This window comes from Emys orbicularis, chromosome 3, assembly GCF_028017835.1.
Source record: "Emys orbicularis isolate rEmyOrb1 chromosome 3, rEmyOrb1.hap1, whole genome shotgun sequence".
NCBI classification, from domain to species: domain Eukaryota; kingdom Metazoa; phylum Chordata; order Testudines; family Emydidae; genus Emys; species Emys orbicularis.
In genome coordinates this window covers 114,275,096-114,295,951 of record NC_088685.1, presented here as the reverse complement: position 1 = coordinate 114,295,951, position 20,856 = coordinate 114,275,096, and the positions used below count along the sequence as shown (strand labels likewise).

General features: G+C 38.3%; 1 protein-coding gene across 4 annotated transcripts in view; it reads right to left on the bottom strand.

The window, feature by feature from the left end:
* The window catches only part of STXBP5 (syntaxin binding protein 5), a 179,381-nt gene that overhangs the window by 8,383 nt on the left and 150,142 nt on the right, over window positions 1-20,856 (bottom strand). For 3 of the 4 annotated variants that reach the window (XM_065400761.1, XM_065400762.1, XM_065400763.1), the window contains 3 exons: window positions 11,629-11,679; window positions 9,034-9,273; window positions 6,133-6,505 (listed from right to left, as the gene is read on the bottom strand). In XM_065400761.1, coding sequence (XP_065256833.1) covers window positions 6,133-6,505; window positions 9,034-9,273; window positions 11,629-11,679 — 664 coding nt within the window. The remainder of the gene's footprint in view (window positions 1-6,132; window positions 6,506-9,033; window positions 9,274-11,628; window positions 11,680-20,856) is intronic. The other variant, XM_065400764.1, reaches the window with a different exon arrangement.

Genomic DNA, 20,856 nt, shown 5'->3' with positions numbered 1-20,856 from the left:
GGGGGCATGAAACCTCAGTGATAAACACAACATGTAGTGAACCAGGTAGCTCCTTGATTTTAGACCTAACCCCCCCCCCTCGGTAGTACAAAAGTTTATTGCCTAAAATTTAAAGTAGCATTGAACAATTAATTTCTAGCACAAAATTTTACTGCCCTTCCATATTAATAGAGAATTCAAAAATTCAAAATAGGTCACTTTTGGAAGAATTAGAGTTTCACTAGAAGAGACTTTATTTCATTGTGTAATTTTTTTTAGAGCATCTATTCTATTCATAGGGAAATGGGCATGGAAAGTACTCTCAAAAAGATTTCTACCATCTTGGTGTGAACTAGTCTCCCCTTTTCCCTAATTTGGTTGCAGTTCAAGAGAAAACAAAGCTTACCTACCTTGTACTTTTTTTTTTTTTTAAATATATAACCTTGCAGGATTCTCACTTCTTGGCCTCACTAGAACCAAGGCAGCAATAATGGGCTAGACCATAAACCATGCCCCGTACTGGTGATCACATACAACCTCTGGGCTGTAAACATCATCCTTGGAACTTTTCAGTCAGCTTTTTATGTTATTGGGAAGCATTGCTTTCCTGTAACCCCACCCCCTGAAATAAGTTAGCCAATCATAAATAAAATGACTGAAAGGATTAATTACTCAACGCAGACAAAGACAGGCCACCATCTTAAAGTTAGAAACTTGGGTGAGAGAGCAAAAGTCATGCAAGAGGTTATCTTCAGAGTTGAAGAATTACATGCCAAGTAGTTTCCTCCTACTCTAAAGACACCTGCTGTGTAGGATTCTAACTCCTGGAGATCAAAAAAAATGTAAGGCAAAAATGAAACTATAACTAGCAGCAAACAAGAAAAAGGGTAATAGCAACAACATGTACAAGTAGGTTTTTTCTTCATATGAGATCTCTCTTCAAAATATCAAGCTTATCAAACCTGACAGCCTGTTGAAAACACAATTTCAAAAGCATAGTCAACTAAAGGGACATATCTTAAGAAACATATCAAGGAGGTGGAGAGTTTGGGCTGCCCTGCTTCAGAAATAGGTTCTGCAGGAGAGAGACCAGAGCAGGATTCCTCCGTAGGGGCTGAATTCAAGCAGTATTGTTTTGTAAATATATGGTGCAGGGTTGAAGTGGCTGGCCTGCATGCATCTGAAACAGAAATAACTAAAGACAAAGAGGAAGTTGCTCTAAGGTTAATTGAGCCAACATGTTTTTCCAGCTTCAAGCTAGGTCAATCACAGATATCTTAGTGATAGATATCAAACAAAGCAATACATTGGGTGGACTTTGTGTGAGGTATTTAGCCTGCTCCATTAGAATGGAAGGAACTTATAACATCATGGACCTAGAGAAGGGCTTCGCCAGGGCATGTGAATATGAGAAAAATGTTGTCCTGTCAATATGCTCAGTAAGGTGGAGCTCCATCACTACTTTGAAGATGACTCTGCACCACCAACTTATCCTAGTAAAGCTTGGTCTAGGAGGATCAGTTACTAGAGTCTGAAGTTCATGCACTCTGCAAGCTCAAGTCTCTGCCATGAGGAAAATAATCACTGAGTGTTTTAAAAGGAACATAATAATTTGTCAGGACAATATTAACATTCCATGACACAGGAGGCATTTTAATTGGAAAGGGTGGTAAAATGTGTCAAGCCCTGGGCCCCTGCATGAACCTGATGATGATTGGGCTACCTTTGACCAATGAATGATAAGTCAAAGCAGCTACCCAACGAATGTAGATGGAGCTAGACTTTAGATTAGACTCAGATAGGTGAAGGTGGTTGTTCAAGCAGTTTCTGCACTACAGTGTGAACAGGTGGCATTTGGAAATCTATTCCCTAAAGAAGATTGTGCCTGGTCTGCTACCAGGCCACTGAGACCGGAATATCATACTGTGTCATACTAATGGGATGTGAAAAGCCATGTGTTGCATGCTTCAAGGTCCACTGCAGCTGCCTCACAAGGCCAAACATTTGTAGCATCATCCAAGATGTGACTTGCTGGCTCTTGCATATCCTTTCCACCAGACCAGCGGTCCCAGATCTTGCCAATCTATTTTAAATATTTCAAGTTAAATGACATATTTATGATCACTTTCTTTGACATTTTAATTAGCCATCATTTTGGATGAATTTGTTAATTTAGAAATAGTTATATCTTGTGACTGGGAGAAGACTGGATGATAAGATGAATAGAATAAACTTCTCCTTAGTAATTCTCTTCTTGCAAAATGACCAGCACTCTTATTTTGAAAGCATGTAGGACTAGTGATATTTTGTTCTTATGATTCTGTAGGCTAGGAGTTAAGGATTTTTGACAGAGTATATCTACCTTAATCTTATTTTAAGAAGTCCTTGAAGAAATATCTGCCTCACACTATAGAGTCCTAGAAGGACTTATGAGAACTGTTTGGCTGTATGTTATAATTATAGGCAGGGCTGGTTGCCTGACACTTCCCATTATAAGACCCTATTTTCAGTTGCGTGTATTAGTGGTTCTTAACTTTTCCAGACTACTGTACCTCTTTCAGGAGTCGGATTGGTCTTGCGTACCCCAAGTTTCACCTCACTTAAAAACTACTTGCTTACAAAATCAGGCATAAAAATACAAAAAAGTGTCATAGCACTTTTTAAAATAAATTCATTGGAATATAAATATTGTACATACATTTCAGTGTTATACTTGAGCTGGTTTTTCATTTGTGAGCCTTGTCTGAAGCCCAAGCGCCAGGTGGCGGGGCTGAAGCATGTAACTTAGCTTTGCGGGGACTCTGTGGTGTGGGGCCCCAGGCAATTGCTGTGCTTGTCACCCCCTAATGCCGGTCCTGCACTTGTGATCCCTCTAAACCCATGCTGTGACTCCCCAGGGGGCTGCAACCCCCAGGTTTAGAAACACTGATCTAGATTAATTGAATACCCCCTGGAAGACCACTGCCTACACCCAGGGTACACGTACCCGTGGCTGAGGAACCACTGACTTATATCTTTGCCAAATTTTAACCATTTCAGCTGAAATTTTCTGTGCCAAGTGTCTGCCTCAGGCCGTGTGTTTTTTTGGGTTTTTTTTAGTTCAGCCAAAATGGTTCAACAGTTTCTGAGAATGAGGCTAAGGGAAAATGTATTCTTTTCCCATGTTAAAATAGTCTGGCAGCCATCTCTTTGAGTATGTCTATACTGGAGCTGGATGTGTAATTTACAGCTTGGGCAGACATACCCATGCAAGTTCTGATGGAGCTAGCGCTAAAAATAGTAGTGGAGCCATGGCTGCACAGGCAGCAGGATGGGCTAGCTACTTCAAGTACGTACCTAGGGTCTTGGACGGGATTGTACTCAGAGCAGCTAACCCATCCTGTTGCCTGTGCAGCTGCGCATACCCTGTTAATTTTAGTATGCTAGCTCAATTGGAACTAGCATGGGTATGTCTAGCTGAGATGGAAATTACACCTCCAGATCCACTGTAGATGTACCCTTTGAGACGCTCTAGTGCCTAGCACAGAGTTTAGAACAATGGGCCCCGCTCTTCGTTGGTCTTTATGCACTCCTGTAATAAAGGTTATTAATCATAGAATCATAGAATATCAGGGTTGGAAGGGACCTCAGGAGGTCATCTAGTCCAACCCCCTGCTCAAAGCAGGACCTAATCCCAACTAAAACATCCCAGCCAGGGCTTTGTCAAGCCTGACCTTAAAAACCTCTAAGGAAGGAGATTCCACCACCTCCCTAGGTAACCCATTCCAGTGCTTCACCACCCTTCTAGTGGAAAAAGTTTTTCCTAATATCCAATCTAAACCTCCCCCACTGCAACTTGAGACCATTACTCCTTGTTCTGTCACCTGGTACCACTGAGAACAGTCTAGATCCATCCTCTTTGGAACCCCCTTTCAGGTAGTTGAAAGCAGCTATCAAATCCCCCCTCATTCTTCTCTTCTGCAGACTAAACAATCCCAGTTCCCTCAGCCTCTCCTCATAACTCATGTGCTCCAGCCCCCTAATCATTTTTGTTGCCCTCCACTGGACTCTTTCCAATTTTTCCACATCCTTCTTGTAGTGTGGGGCCCAAAACTGGACACAGTACTCCAGGTGAGGCCTCACCAATGTCCAATAGAGGGGAACGATCACGTCCCTCGATCTGCTGGCAATGCCCCTACTTATACAACCCAAAATACCATTAGCCTTCTTGGCAACAAGGGCACACTGTTGACTCATATCCAGCTTCTCCTCCACTGTAACCCCTAGGTCCTTTTCTGCAGAACTGCTGCCTAGCCACTCGGTCCCTAGTCTGTAACAGTGAATGGGATTCTTCCGTCCTAAGTGCAGGACTCTGCACTTGTCCTTGTTGAACCTCATCAGGTTTCTTTTGACCCAATTGTCTAATTTGTCTAGGTCCCTCTGTATCCTATCCCTACCCTCCAGCGTATCTAACACTCCTCCCAGTTTAGTGTCATCTGAAAACTTGCTGAGAGTGCAGTCCACGGCATCCTCCAGATCATTAATGAAGATATTGAACAAAACCGTCCCCAGGACCGACCCTTGGGGCACTCCGCTTGAAACTGGCTGCTAACTAGACATGGAGCCGTTGATCACTACCCGTTGAGCCCGACAATCTAGCCAGCTTTCTATCCACCTTATAGTCCATTCATCCAGCCCATATTTCTTTAACTTGCTGTCAAGAATACTGTGGGAGACCGTATCAAAAGCTTTGCTAAAGTCAAGGAATAACACATCCACTGCTTTCCCCTCATCCACAGAGCCAGTTAGGTTAATAATTATTAAAAATCTACCCCAAATCAGCCAATTTATAAGCCTTTTAAAATTTGTGTCACATCCTGAGCAGAGACTTACTAGTCCTTTGCACTAAGATCTATGAAGATTTTATCTGCACTGAGCAGGACTTTCCCCACAACTGTATCTTGAGCTGCTGGTGGCTGGGTGGTATACTGGGTCAGGGCACCAGAATTGAAAGCAGGGAGCCTGTCTCTCTTGTGCGCTCAATGCTCCTCCTGCAGGGCCCAGGCAGGTGGATGAAGTTTCCTGATTTGAATGCTGAGGAGGGCAAGGGCCAGATCTGGGGGAGAGTAAATGTGTTCAGTAGATTGGACAAGGAGCCTAGGGGAGGGGAAGAGTAGAACTGTAGGATAGTGGGAGTAAGGAAACTGGGATTGGGAGTTGGGATTGTGAGAAGAGTCTGGGGCTGTCTAGGCAAGAAGACTGGGAGCTGGGGTATGAGAACTGGGACTGGGAGTCCTTGAGGAAACAAAGAAAGGGATTGGGAGTGACTTGCTGTGTGTGCACAGACACGCTGAGATAAATAATGTCATCAAAGATGTGATTAAAGACTGCATCATAATGCATACATACACAGGGGACTAAATTAAAGTAACAAGAGCAACCTTAATTCTGGCATTTCCTAACTTGAGTGCTTGACTTTGCGACCTTAATAATGTTCTTTTGGCTTTTTTTTTTTCTTTTCTGTGCAATACTTTAGACAGATAAATAGTCCATGTTTCATGTTGTGCAGCAGGTCAGACTAGACTATCATAATGGTCCCTTCTGACCTTAAAGTCTATGACTCTATGGCTCTATGACGAGCACTGTTAGGAAGAAAGTAATTCCTGAGAATATTAAAGAAAAAAAAAATCAATACATACATAAATGAACAAACTGAGGGAAAAAGATAAATTTAAAATAAACCAAAACAAGGGATAGGAATAAGGAAGAGCAGGTTTTGGCTTTCAATATGTAATGTTTTTACACAAGTTTTGTAACACATCATGAAATCAGTAAAGTAAACTATGGATTTCATATGTGAAAACTTAAATAATACAAGTTTATATTTTACTTTAGAGGAGTTTAGCCTATGTTATTTGTTAACAATTCATCTGAACTATAGCTTGAACCCAATTCATATAGGAATAAATTTCAAGTTCATTATCATCCAGCTGCCAAATTACCCCCACCCCCAAGACGTTACTATTCCTACAGGTTTATCATCATCATTGAATACATATTTTGTTTTTTCTGTGGATTGAGGAAACAGGGTGCATTGGGGGACAGGGTAGGAGGTGGCAGGGAACTATAATTTATCTCTTTTTAATGTTTAAATTATGATTAAATAGATCTTACCTAAAAGTCATAATGTGTCCATTGGCACAGAAACATGCAAGGCAGCTACTATTACTCAATGCCACTATATCTCCACGAAGAACAAAAGAAGTCTCTGTTATGTTTTGTTTATGAATACAGTTCTGTGATGGCAGTGAGATAACTTTTGCTTGCTTTTCAGAACAGATCACTGCATATTGGTTTTCACTGATTTCCTGAGAAGAGGAGGAGGGGGACACTGAGACAGGCCGCCGTTTTTTCAATTTGTCCTTTTCATCTTTGTCTTCAGAAACATTGTGTTCTCTCCACGGTTCATATGCTGGTGGAACTATAGATCCTGTGGTGTCCAGAAAAGCCATTCTCAGGATTGCCCCTTTTAGCCTCAAAATGGTTCCTAGGATATAGAATTTGACATGATATCTAAAATAATTCTCCTGAATTGTCTTCCAAACTACATACTAATTGTCTTTGCCAATTTTTTTAAACATAAAAGAGATCCTTCCAAACAAAACCTTCAGATTTGCCTTCTGTCTCTTCTACAGTAAAACTCAAATTGGCCAAAATGTTCGTTAATTTAATTTAAACAAAAAACAAAAAACATTTAAACTTGTGCTTAAGACCATCCCTATTCAGGAAAGCATTTAAGCATGGACTTAAGTTTAAGTGTGTGTATATGTCCCATTGACTACAATGGAAATTAAGCATATACTTGAAATTAAGCACATCGACCTTCCTAAAAAGGGATGTTTTCCTGAATCAGAGAGACTGACAAGAAAGTGCTAAGAAATAGCTGAGGCTTTTAAAGGAGGACCAAGTTGGAACCCATGTGTTTTAAACTTAGATGTTAAAAATAAACAGCTTTCACTCTTTTCCTCATAGGCATTAATGCTTTCCTAAACACAGCATCAATAAATTGTACTGTGTGTTTATCATCATCTATGATGAATACTATTAACTGTCAGAAGTGTCAACCTGTGTTTCCTTCTTTGAATTAGACATGTTTAGGTATAAGCGAGCAGGCTCTCTTGCATCTTCCCTCATTGGCTTTGTGATAAGGGGAATTACAAAATAAGGTCTGTTTAGCAGGGAAGAGGATTTTCACCCACCATTGTTATTAACTGAATTGCTGTCTCCTGCATGTGTTAAAACTGAGGCATCTTTGTGCTGTGCTGCTTCTTTTGTCTAATGTCATTTTTATTTACATATAGTTAGATACATTTTGATTTGCCATCTACAGAGGAAAGCTTACTTAGGTCAAAATTCTCCTCTTAGATCCACACTGCAGATCTAGTGACTGACATTGTATTCAGCCTACAGCCTGGTCTATATTACAGAATTTTACTTTGTCTGAATATAGTTGCCAACAATCATGTTTGCTGAACAGCGGATGAATGCAATGTAGCAATCAACACAGGCCAGCCACATTCAGCACTACACATGATAAACCATATTCACCCTAACATGCTTGTTGGCAGAAGTCCTCAGGCACATCTGTGTGTAACTACCATTAAATGAACTGGATTTCTATAGAGAAAGGACTATGTAAACTTGAAATGGTATGATAGGAGATGGTGTTATAGGATAAGTGTTGCTTGTGTACCTATATGATGGGGTATGTTGTCGGACAAAGACCAAAAGAACATATGCCAGAGGGTGCCCAGAGACACAGAAGTTCGGACTCCTGGACAGAAGTTCCAACCAGACTGCTCCTTCAGAACTTTGGGATTCTGAATTTGACGAGTGGTGAGTTGGCTCGTGATGGGGGAGAGAGCAGGATTACAGAGAAGGCCAGGGAGCCAGACTGATCAGGAAGGGGAGCACTGCCGGGCTCTTATAAAATTAGGTTTTCCTTCTGGGAGTAAGTACTATAATGGTTACTGAAAGCTATTATTATGTTATGTTTACTCAGATTAAATATAAGTTTTTGTTTTTTCTAACCTGTAAATCGAAGGCATAATCAATCAGGATTTTTTTTGAAGAGATCTAGAGGGCCCTTGAAATAGAGGTAAGAAAAGCAGTCAGGCCAGATATTCACAGGCAAGTGTTCTGAGAGGATGCTGAGACAGGCAAAAGGGCTATACTAGTGACCCGAAGACACTGGTGTTGAACAAGGTGTGTGCCCAGGAAGGAGCAGGTCATGATAGTTTCTATGCATTGGGGGAAGGCAGAATATTAGAGCTGAAATCTGCCACATGGGTCTGAGAGAAGAATTTTGTCCTTAGCACATAGTACCAGCCGGTCCAATCTATGTAGTCATAATCAACTTTTATTCTTTTTTGTAGTGGGAAACCCTAATATGAACTTCATGAGAGGTAGGTGAATAAAAAGATTGTGGCATCTAACAATATTCTTCTCTTGCTGTCTCCCTCTAGTTATACTGTTAACACTGTGTGTGTTGCAGTAGAGCTACTCAAATGTCATTCTTTCTACACAAACAGTAGTCCATTTACCTGATATTCCTATACCAGGTTGTAAACTTGCAGTTCAGACTTAACCTGATTAGCAATTTTGCAAATCAGTTCTCTCTAACGCACAAGTGACATAGCAACTTTCTAGAATACCAAAACACTACACTGTCCTGACCTAAACAGTGAGCATTGTATAATTATTTATGGAATTACAGACACTCCCCAGGCTACGCAAGACCTGACTTACGCAAATTCGCACTTACGGAAAAAGTTCCATAAGCCAGAAATAGGATTTTTGAGTTGCGGAAATTTTTGTGTAACGTATGGGTATATGTTTCCAACTTACGCAAAATTTGAGTTATGCAAGGCTTTCCAGAATGGAACGATTGCGTAAGTCGGGGGGCGTCTGTATTACATAATTGAGAAAAAACAAAACCACATTAAAAACCCCCTCAAGAATAATAATACAGAATACCAGCTACGTTATGCAGCAAATCTCCTGTCTTGTACATACCACTGGGAGAAACAATTACTGGCTGAATTAGTCTTTGTTCTCCTCCTGGGGGTAGGTTCAGTACAATGACTAGCACTGTACCCAGAGTAGTCCCGACCCATAAACATGGAGAAGGTGATGTATCTGCTTTCCGTGTGAAAGTCTCACAGAAATGAAGAGCAGAAATTGCTTCTCGGGATTCCTTATCGATGCTAGTTACACTGGAACTCCGGGATCGACTGAAGGAGTTGTCTCTGACATCTGAAACAAGTTTACATTAATTAAAAAGCATTGCAAAATACAGTATAAAGTTTCAAAATAAACTATAGTTAGGATTTTTTAGCATATTTTGTAAAGATAGTTCTTTAAAAATCAAGCATGTAGTAACTTTCACTCCATAGATTACTTCCTTTTGCTAAATATTTCCCTAATTACATTTCCTCTCCTGCCCACTGACCCCATTTTCCATGCTGTATTCTAATTGCAACAACCACTATATAATTGTCCTGGATGGTAATTGTGTGTGTTCATCTTTTGCGTGGGACAAAAGACAGCAGTCATTTATCAAACAGTAGAAGCCTTTTATTATCTTACTAAGAGACAAACGTCTCAGTTTAAGCTTGTAAAGGGACCCACATACCATGGCGATAAATAGCTTGTCATGTTCTCCGACTTTAGGAGATTGATGGAAGGAGGGCTCATTGGCTATTCACATAAGCCTGAACTTCTGGCATAGGTCACTTAAAAAACCTAAGGTTCTTTGGTGGTGATGCTCAAAAACAAAGAAACTGGGTAGTTGAAGAGTTTCTTCTGGAGTGCTATAGAAAGTGACATTGATAAGCTTTTCTGGCAGTCATCCCTGGACTAAAAGAAGGTTGAACACAAAGTAGCTCCACAAACGGGAATTCAAATCATAAGCACAAAGTAATTTTGTTTTAATTTAATTCAAATTTACTGTGCGACTCCTTAAAAATAGGATATTACAATGGAAATGCTACCAACATCTGCGTCTGCATGTTATCAGCTGCACACATTGTAAATACCAGAGGGGTCAACATTTTTAGAGATTCTCTTCTGTACTCAAGCATCAATGTGATTTTTAAATTCCTGACAAATCATTCTCTTTCAGCTTGCATCTCCCAATGCTTTTACTAAAAGGCAAACCAAGTTTATCACTAAAAATATGGTGTAATTTACACTATGGCTTTGTTTAGGCCTAGATTATGCTGGTTTCAAGCCCTCACTGGTGCATAGATACAGTTGGCAACTCTATGCACTAGCAGGATTGAGATTTAACCAACAGAATTTACTTATGTAAATTATTCATAAAGGCATTACAGCACAGCATAATGTGCCATTTCATTAATGGGCTACATTGTTTTCCCCACTGAGAAAATCTCCTAGGGCTTTATTTGAAAAATTACTACTTTCTGCATTATAGTAAGAAAATATGGTACAGAGTCAGATAGCCAGTGAAAATAATGTGTAATGCACTATGAATCATTTGTTCTGCTAACTTCAGCTACTGATCATAGCACCCTCTTCAAAAAGATGCTTCTTCAGATTTTAATATTTACTGGGGAAGAAAACAAATCCAAGGGTCTTTCCATTTAAATACCTGTAACACCCAAATTAATAATTTGTAGACGTGATTAGCTACAGATTAATTTTTTCTGTCATTAACAAGGATTTTTGAAAAATCAGGAAAATCAGCTTAAAAGTCATCAGAAATTCTTTTTTAAAGAAGTGCCTTAATTATACTGTCTCCAACTGAGCTGCATATTGAAGATAAAATTGAATTGACCCATTACCAAGCGTAAGAGAAGCTAACCAAAATTCTGGTAACTCACTGAAACTGGGGGTTGCAAATGACTTCTTGAATTCTGTCCCTTTGACTTTTGATTTGCATGTACCTTTCTTGTGTGCATTATATAAGAATTCTCCAGTTTCTTTTTCTGAGCAAAATAGGATTGTTGTGACAGATATAAAATTAAACCTATATTTGTGGATTTAACATTCAAGTAAGACGTAACAATGTGCTGAAAAAAAATGCTTATTTTAAGCTGATTTAATTATGCAATGGAATGATCATTTGTGTTTCTAAACTTTAATATGCAAGCAGTACAACTAGAATGTTTACTGTGAAATTACTGTACTATGTCTCAAGACACAAAATCGTAAAATAACATTTTCTTATAACAGTTATACATCAACTTAGCTCTACACATTAGCTTTAAACTTGTAGTCAACTACAAGTGTAACTGTTTGCAGAATGGGATCTTAATTAAAATCTCCTGTGAGGTCTGTAAAACTTCGTGTTCCAGTTTTTTCCATGTTATGTGGTTCCAAACAGACATGAAATTTTTCTGGTAATATTCCTCTTGTAATATTCCTGACATCACAAGGTAACTGACATAACAAGAATTACAGCAGCCTCAAAAAATTCAGATAAAAATTTAACAACTATGCACAAATCTGTGTGCTGACATTAGGTTGACAACAACTGAGATTTTACATGTCTATTTAAACACAAATTTAGGATTCTTACTTTATGGAAATTTACTCTTCCTATAAAACACAGTTGCAATATGGGTCAACCTTTATTTTTGAACTTACCTAAATCAGGCTTTAGCTCAGTTGGCAAACTTAACTTTCTGGACATCTTTGCTGAAAAAATAAAATATATCTTTAAAAGAAATATGATAGTGCTGGCCTTTTTATTAACAGATGCCATTTTCCAAATGTTTAATACATCACAATTTATTACATCCAATTTCAGTACTAAGCAATTAATCCAAATTCTGTATGACTGAAACCTTGCGTTAAGCAGTGTTTCCACTAGAGTTGAGCCTGACTCAAAATCCCCACATCCAAAATCCCATTAACTTTTGGGGAGGAGAGAACTGAAATTCAGACTCAAATTTTTAAGCTTATGCCATCCTTAAGATCTTGCCTGAAACTTGACAAAACTTATGGATTTTGTTTGCATTTTTGGCTTTGTTCAAACCCCAAGTTTAGACCAAAACTGATGTGGGGAGAGGTTGTACAAAGCCCTGGCAACAAACACCGTTCACACAAAGCCCTGTACATGCAAACAGCTGAGTTTTACACAACTTTAGTGTACACCACTTTCTCTCAATGTCATCATAATCTTGACATATATAAAAGGCAGAAGATGTAATTTATAATTATGCCACATTAAGATAAAAGATTTTACAATTACGTATAGATTTTTTTTTAAATAAGCCAGCTTAAATATTCTGAAATTTAGGGGAACAAACATATGAAAATACGGAAACAACAAGCAATATATATATATATATATATATATATATATATATATATATATTATATATTGTATTATATATATATATATATATATATATATATATATATATATATATATATATATATATATATATATATATATATATATATATATATATTGTCTATATACAATATGCACAATGTTTTCTTAGGTAAAATATAGTAGAACCTTGATAATTTGCACCAATGAGGGGATCATTGTGAAATATTGAGTTTTGCAAATTAGTATGTTAAAAAGGAAAACATGATGCAGTACAATGTAATTTGTTCATTTATTTCAATCATTTATTTTAATCTTAATTATATAATAGGTAGTCTTGGCTACTTTAATCCTTTTCTGCTCTTTGGGGTGAAGAGACACTCGCTTCCTGTAGGATAAGAGGAATTCCAAGTGACTAGGGCTACACCAGCACACACATTATAGTTTTTGTTTTTTTTAAACAAAATAAAGTAATTAAGTCCTAGTAAAAGAAGATTTCACTACAGCACCTTGTATTTAAAATGGTGTTTTCCCCACATAAGAGCAAAGATTGGAATGAATTATAAGAGTAATCTATTAGCAAGGGTCTACTGTGAGAGTGACAGGTATGGCTGGATAATTTGTCAGTCATTCAAATTTTGACATATTTTATGTTAGTCACATAAAATGCAGGTTTGAAAATATGCCAGTCACATTAAATACAGATTTAAATACTGTAAATTTAAGGAAAACCTAAAAGTAGTCCCAAATAAATGCCTTTTAGAGAGTTCTTTAAATTACTTCAGTTGTTAAGATGCTTTTCTAACTCAAGCATAGCTAACATCTAGGATCCAACAGTGGGTTACCTTGCAGAAGACAAGGTACCAGTAGCTTTTTTTAAAAGTTTTTTTGATATTAAAAAAGCAAGCCTTATTAAAAATCAGTTTCTGGAACAATTAGGTTGATATTGCTAGATGTCACAGTGGGTGGTGCACTACCAATACGTAGACAGAAAATTGCTCTTTTTATGGACACAAACATTGCAAAATTAAGATACCAGGAGTGTAAAACAAAGTAATAAAAAGGTGAAACCATTTGTGACAGGTGAACTGTCCAATTCCTCAACTTGTCTCAAATTCTGACAGTCATTCACACACATTTAAAAGCCTACAACTGTAAAGAATGTAAATCCTTTAACACAACACAGAGCATCTAAAGAGCCTGCCGTTCCATACACAGTAAATAAATTTCTTGTCACAAAAAGTTTCTTCTAAAGAAATAAGACAACTATTAATTCTCTCTTATCACCACAAGCAATACTACTGATAGATTTTTAAAACCACTCATTTAGGGATTCATAGAGCTGCATAACAAAACCTGATTTTTTATACATCTCTACCCCGATATAATGCGCCCCGATAGAACACGAATTCGGATATAACGCGGTCAAGCAGTGCTCCGGGGGGAGGAAGGGGGGCTGCGCACTCTGGTGGATCAAATTAAGTTCGATATAACGCGGTTTCACCTATAACGCGGTAAGATTTTTTGGCTCCCGAGGACAGCGTTATATTGAGGTAGAGGTGGACTATAATTGTTCTAATATTGTTCAGAACCATCAGTCTTGTAATGAAGAAATGAAATTAAGAACATGGTGAACATTTATTTATAGAAAAAAGTGATTACATACAGCCTATTTATAAAGCAAGTATACAACTAAAATACTCAAGTTATAACTAACTGCTACTAGAACAATTAATTATCACACTTTTGTCTTTCTTATTATCAGAAAGGTGCTGTGTCTTAGGCACAGGACTGGAACTCAGGGGATTTGGATTTAATTCCCAGCTTCATGTGTTACCTTTGGTAAATCACTTAAGGCTTGTCTGCACTAGATGACACGTAAATTCTAATACACACTAGCATGTCATGCACTAACTGGCATGTGTGTACCCTGCTGGTGGGCACTAAAAGTTTCCTAGTGTGCATTAATGTGTGTACTGGGGAACTTTTAGTGCATGTCAGTAGGGTCCACATGGACCAGTTAGTGCACATCATGCTATTGCACATTACAATTTATACTCCAGTTACTGCAGACTATTGCACCAGGTAGACAAGCCCTCAATAGGGATACCACTTGCCTACCTAAAAGAAATGTTTAGAATACCCAGATACTACTATGATACACTAAGCAGATAGACAGACTCTTTCCCCTCAATTCCCCGGCTTCCCTTTGCTGAAAAACAGCTCATTCTCACTTGTCATCTTTGTTGAAATTAAATAAAAGTGTTCATTTTTTGCACCCACACCGATGACGCATGTGTGAGCTCCCTACTCTTGTAGGGTACAATACCACTCAGTCTTATCCTTCAGAATTTTCTTTCCACATGAAAAAAAAGTCTCAGATTTAACAATTAAGTATATTCTAGTATAAGTCCCAATTATTAAAGTACATTGAGGCAATTGTTTCACCCATGTTGCAAAATAAATCTAACTCAAATCTCTTGAATCTATTCTCTGAAATATTAGTTAATTGTAGGTTTGTAATCAGAGACTTATTTCTTGGTATACCTATATACCCTATTAATCAGAATCTTATTTTTAAAAACAAAGCAAATTATAGCCAGAAAACTACAGTAAAGAAGTGTTTTTCAGCTTTTCTCAGCCTTTAGGCTGCACAAATTACTCCTACTCTTTGGTCAAAGGCAATTCAATTTAACTTCTTCAAAGACATGAAAATCTTCACACATGGGAGTTGTGGACTTTCCATAACAGAAACCCAGAAATTCTGGAAAACATCTGCACAAGAGGAGTGGTGTTATGTATTCTGTCCCTCATTGACTCAATAGGGATAATATTTCCCTATCTGAAGAGATGTTTAAAATACTCAGATACTACTATGAAACAGGCCATATAAACACACAGATAGACACTCCCTCCCCTTCTTCCCCCGACTTCCCTTTGCTGCAAAAGAGCTCATTCTAACTTGTCTTCTTCAGCTAAACAAAAAACATTGGGTCTATGTATCTTAACTCCTTTTTGTACATATTATATCGTATGCATAGTATGAGATTTGTTGTGCAGAGGAGTCCCCTCTAAGATTGTCTACATTAGGGTATTTTATAACACAGTATACCTTAAGAAAACCTTCCTTGGCTGGGTAAATTTTGATCATTATTTAAAAATGTAGAATAGCAGATTTAACTAATTCAGCAGTAAAAGCTCTAAAGGCCACATGAGATTATGTGCACTGCTGTGTAGTAGCAAATATTTACCATGCCTCACTGCACATGTGGTTGTTTTGAGCAGTGGTCAAAGTATTTCCTATAGTATAGTTTGTAGAAGTAGCTAGTAAACCATGTTAAGTATTTGGGCTCCATCTGGATAAACAGAGCTATATAAATATAAGAGCATTATAATTATTCCATAGAATCATATAAGATCAGGGTTGGAAGAGATCTCAGGAGGTTATTTAGTCCAACCTCCTCCCCCCCCCCAGCTCAAAGTGGGACCAACCCCAACTAAATCATTCCAGCCAAGGCTTTGTCAAGCCAGGCCTTAAAAACCTCTAAGGATGGAGACTCCACCACCTCCGTAGGTAACCCATTCCAGTGCTTCACCACCCTCCTAGTGAAATAGTGTTTCCTAATATCCAACCTAGACCTCCCCCACTGCAACTTGAGACCATTGCTCCATAGTTAGCTTTTCATACAATTCAAATGAACGTTTGGCTATAATAATGAGCCTACAGAAAGGGATATTGTATGTGCTTTGGTGTCTGAGTCATGTTCATTCCTGAAGAGTCCTGGGAGTGTTACTAAAATAATCAAAATACTAGATAACTAGAATACACCTGGTAAATTTGGAATGGTGACTTTGACTCCAGTTTATTTTATATTCTTTGTGCTAACACTGCACTTGTGTGTGTTTAGGCAATATTTTTCAACAACCTAGATTTTTCTTGATCCTGTAACAAACCAAGAATTCTGACTCTGACATCAATTTGTTGCTATAGATATGAATCTGTAGGAATGAAGAAGCTTTACATAAGCACATATCTTCAACAAAATGATTAAAAGGAGAAAGATTTGTTTTAAGTAGAGCTGTTGATTAATTGCAGTTAACTCATGCGATTAACTCAAAAAAATTAATCGTGATTAATCCCACTGTTAAACAATAGAATACCAATTGAAATTAATTCAATATTTTTGGATGTTTTTCTAAATTTTCAAATATATTGATTTCTATTACAACACAGAATACAAAGTTACAGTGCTCACTTTATATTATGATTTTTATTACAAATATTTGCACTGTAAAAATGATAAAAGGAATAGTATTTTTCAATTCACCTCATACAAGTACTGAAGTGCAATCTCTATCGTGAAAGTGTAACTTACAAATGTAGCTTTGTGTTACATAACTGCACTAAAAAAAAAACAATGTAAAACTTTATAGCGCCTACAAGTCCACTCAGTCCTACTTCTTGTTCAGCCAATCGCTAAGACCAACAAGTGTGTTTACATTTACAGGAGATAATGCTGCCTGCTTCTTATTTACAATGTCACCTGAAAGTGAGAACAGGCGTTCACATGGCACTTTTGTAGCCGGCGTTTCAAGGTACACTTCTACCCCGATAGAACGCTGTCCTTGGGAGCCAAAAAATCTTACCGCGTTATAGGCGAAACCGTGTTATATCAAACTTGCTTTAATCCACTGGAGTGCGCAGTCCCCCCCCCCCCCCCCCCGGAGCGCTGCTTTACCGCGTTATATCCGAATTCGTGTTATATTGGGGTAGAGGTGTATTACGTGCCAGATATGCTAAACATTTGTATGCTCCTTCATGCTTTGGCCACCATTCCAGAGGACATGCTTCCATGCTGATGATGCTCGTTAAAAAAATAATGTTAAATAAATCTGTGACTGAACTCCTTAGGGGAGAATAGTATGTCTCCTGTTCTGTTTTACCCGCATGCTGCCATATAGTTCATGTTATAGCAGTCTCAGATGATGACCCAGCACACGTTCATTTTCAGAACAATTTCACAGCAGATTTGACAAAACAAAAAGAAGGTATCAATGTGAGATTTCTATAAATAGCTACAGCACTCAACCCAAGATTTAAGAATCCGAAGTGCCATCCAAAATCTGAGAGGGACGAGGTGTGGAGCATGCTTTCAGAAATCTTGAAAGAGCAACACTCCGATGTGGAAAATACCAAACCCGAACCACCAAAAAGAAAATCAAACTTCTGCTGGTGACATCTGACTCAGATGATGAAAATGAACATGCATCAGTCTGCTCTGCTTTGGATCGTTATCGAGCAGAACCCGTCACCAACTTGGATGCAAGTCCTCTGGAATGGTGGTTGAAGTATGAATCTTTAGCGCATCTGTCATGTAAATATCTTGCGACGCCAGCTAAAACAGTGCTATGTGAACGCCTGTACTCACTTTCAGGTGACATTGTAAACAAGAAGCGGGCAACATTATCTTCTGCAAATTGTAACCAAACTTGTTTGTCTGAGCGATTGGCTGAAGTAGGACTGAGTGGACTTGTAAGCTTTAAAGTTTTACATTGTTTTATTTTTCAATGCAGTTATTTTTTTGTACATAATTCTACATTTGTAAGTTCAACTTTCATGATAAAGAGATTGCACTACAGTACTTGTATTAGGTGAATTGAAAAATACTATTTCTTCTGTTTTTTTACAGTGCAAATATTTGTAATAAAAATAAATATAAAGTGTGCACTGTACACTTGATGATCTGTGTTGTAATTGAAATCAATATATTTGAAAATGTAAAAAACATCCAAAAATATTTAAATAAATGGTATTCTATTATTGTTTAACAGCACGATTAATCACAATTAAGTTTTTTAATCACTTGACAGCCCTAGTTTTAAGATTTAGACATATATAAGTTTCCTTTAGGGAGACATTCCTTATGGTCCTGTCACTGGAATAGTATTTATTTTTGTCTTCAGTTAGATGGGACCTAGATTTTCAATTATCCTTTCATGAGTGACATCTCCTTACCCTTAATTGCTGCCATGATGGCAGCATGTAACTGAACACAAGGACAAGATTAATATCTTCCTCTGAAAATAATACTTTGTAAGTTAGAGCAATGGGAAGTGTGGGTACTTTCACCTTATCTAATAACCAAGAGTAGCCTCTCTAATGGGATAAATTTGCAACAGGTTGGGGCCAAAGAATTCCAGAAGCTTATTTCTGAACTCTGCAGTTCATTGCATTGCCACACAAGGAACCCTATCATGCCACAAGACAACTCCCAGCTGATTATAAATTTGATAAACTGAAATGATTTGTTTTACAATAGATAAATAAAATTGGTAACAATAGATGGCACACATGTTTTACAAAATATCCCAATCCCCATCCAACTGATCACAATTCATTTTGAAACAATGAAGTGATAAAACACGCAATTATTAATGTCAAATAATGACAACAGTGACATTCTGCAATATGACACAGAAAAGGAAGAGATTAAAGTAGCACCATAAGCTCACAAAACAGCCGTGCAACATAAACATGCCACATACAATGTACAGTAAATGGCAATGCAAAAAAGTATTTTTGTTTTCACCGACTTCAAGCGGTCACTCCTTAATACATTTCAAATTGAACATTACACAACAATCCTATTCATTGCAGCAACATGAGAACCATGAAGATGGACATTTTCTAATTCTTCTAGGTAGATTCACTGGGCTCCTATTAAATACATTATTAGTAGGACATCTGTCTACTCACAACCCTAGTAAATAATTATGAGTGAGACGACAAAATTTTCAAAATCTTCTATGAGGTGTACAATTTATTAAACTGATAGCAGAAATTTCAGTTACAATGTGGAGTTCATGGACTGACTATGTGTCAAGCTAAGATTTTGTCATGGATATTTTTAGGAAAAGTCAGGGACAGGTCAGTGGCAATAAAGAAAAATTCACAGAAGCCAATGACCCGTCCCTGACTCTTCCTAAAAATTTCCATGATAAAATGGGAAGGGACTGGGCAGCTGGAAGGTGGCTGGGAGCTCTGGGCTCCAGTGGCGGAGGGGAGCCTCAGGGTCCCCCTGCCCCCTCCCCAGTGGCAGGGAGCTGCAGGGGTCCCCCTGCCCGTGGTGGCTGGGGCTGCGGGGGTCCTCCTGCCCCCCCACGGCGATGGCTGGGGAGCTGCCAGGGTGCCCCCACTGCCTGTAGTGGCTGGGAGCTTCGGGGTACCCCCGCTGCCCGCGGTGGCTGGGAGCTTTGGGGCTGGCTGCCTCAGGCAGCGGGGATACCTCACAGCTCCCTGCAGCTGTGGGAGGCGGAACGACCCTGCAGCTCCCAGCCGCCGGGGCTGAAGACACGGAGGTCTTTGGAAGTCCCAGATTCCGTGACTTCCGCGTCCTTTGTGACAAAATCGTAGCCTTAATTAATGCATATATTACACATAGTTAACATCAGTCTCAACTTAACTCTGCACATCACTTTGTTCCTGAAAGATGCAATTCTTTCAAACTTGTTCTAGAAAGTTATTTGAGCTGTGAAGCAAATTCAAGACCCTATTCTATTCCTTTAGAAAGAAAAAAAGACTTTAGGCTGGAACAGATGTCTATAATTCTGTATAATTATCACTGATTTGTTTTATTAATATAAATGCTGTAATATAGTGATGACAGTAGAAATTACATCAGAGTCAAATTAAACAGCTCAGACAGCCTGGTCAACAATTAACGTAACTAAAAGCAATTTTTTGCATAATATAGGTCATTTTTTTAAAATACGGAAAAGAACACTCCTTTTGGAACACTTAAGAGGAAGACAGTTTACCTCTTTACCAGGCAAAGATAACATGTAAAACATCAGGTAAAGTTTTTCAAGGTTTGTCAGATTACTCTACCATTGTGTTATAAAACGGACTTTCTACAGCCTTCTTATTTCAGTCCTGGGATGTTCAGAACAGAGAGAGCCTGTTACATCTGATGCTTTTATTATTGTGGCCAGCTCTCCAATCACGATTGGGACAAAAATACATCCTCTTTCGACCTTCCTGATGACTCTGGTATAGAGTCTTTTTACTAGATTGAGAGGCCTTTCTTACTTTCTCCATATGTGGGACAGGGTAAGAAGCCTTCACAACCTCCTCACATCAACATTCATACAGCTCTGAATTTTGAGTGCTATATTTTTCCCTTTAGTTGCTGCACAGTCATTACTTGTTGGTCTTCCTTTGTTCCATTCAGGTGCAGAAAAAGTTGTGAGTTGCCAAAGGTCAAACAATAAATCAGAGCCAGTAAAAATCCAATTATCTCAATTCCTAGTCTTATACCTTATTCAGCAAATTCTGCTGTTTGTAGATTACTCAGAAAATACCTCTATGATGAAGGTAATGGCACAAACTACAGATTCTTGTGTAAAGAGGGTTCAACCTTTTTCGTGCTTAGCACTCACAATTAAGATAGGTAGGGTCCCAGATAGACTCGTTACCTATTAAACTACAGTAGCTAGTAATTTGCCAGCCAGGAAGCATTAGAATTCCTCACCAGCCA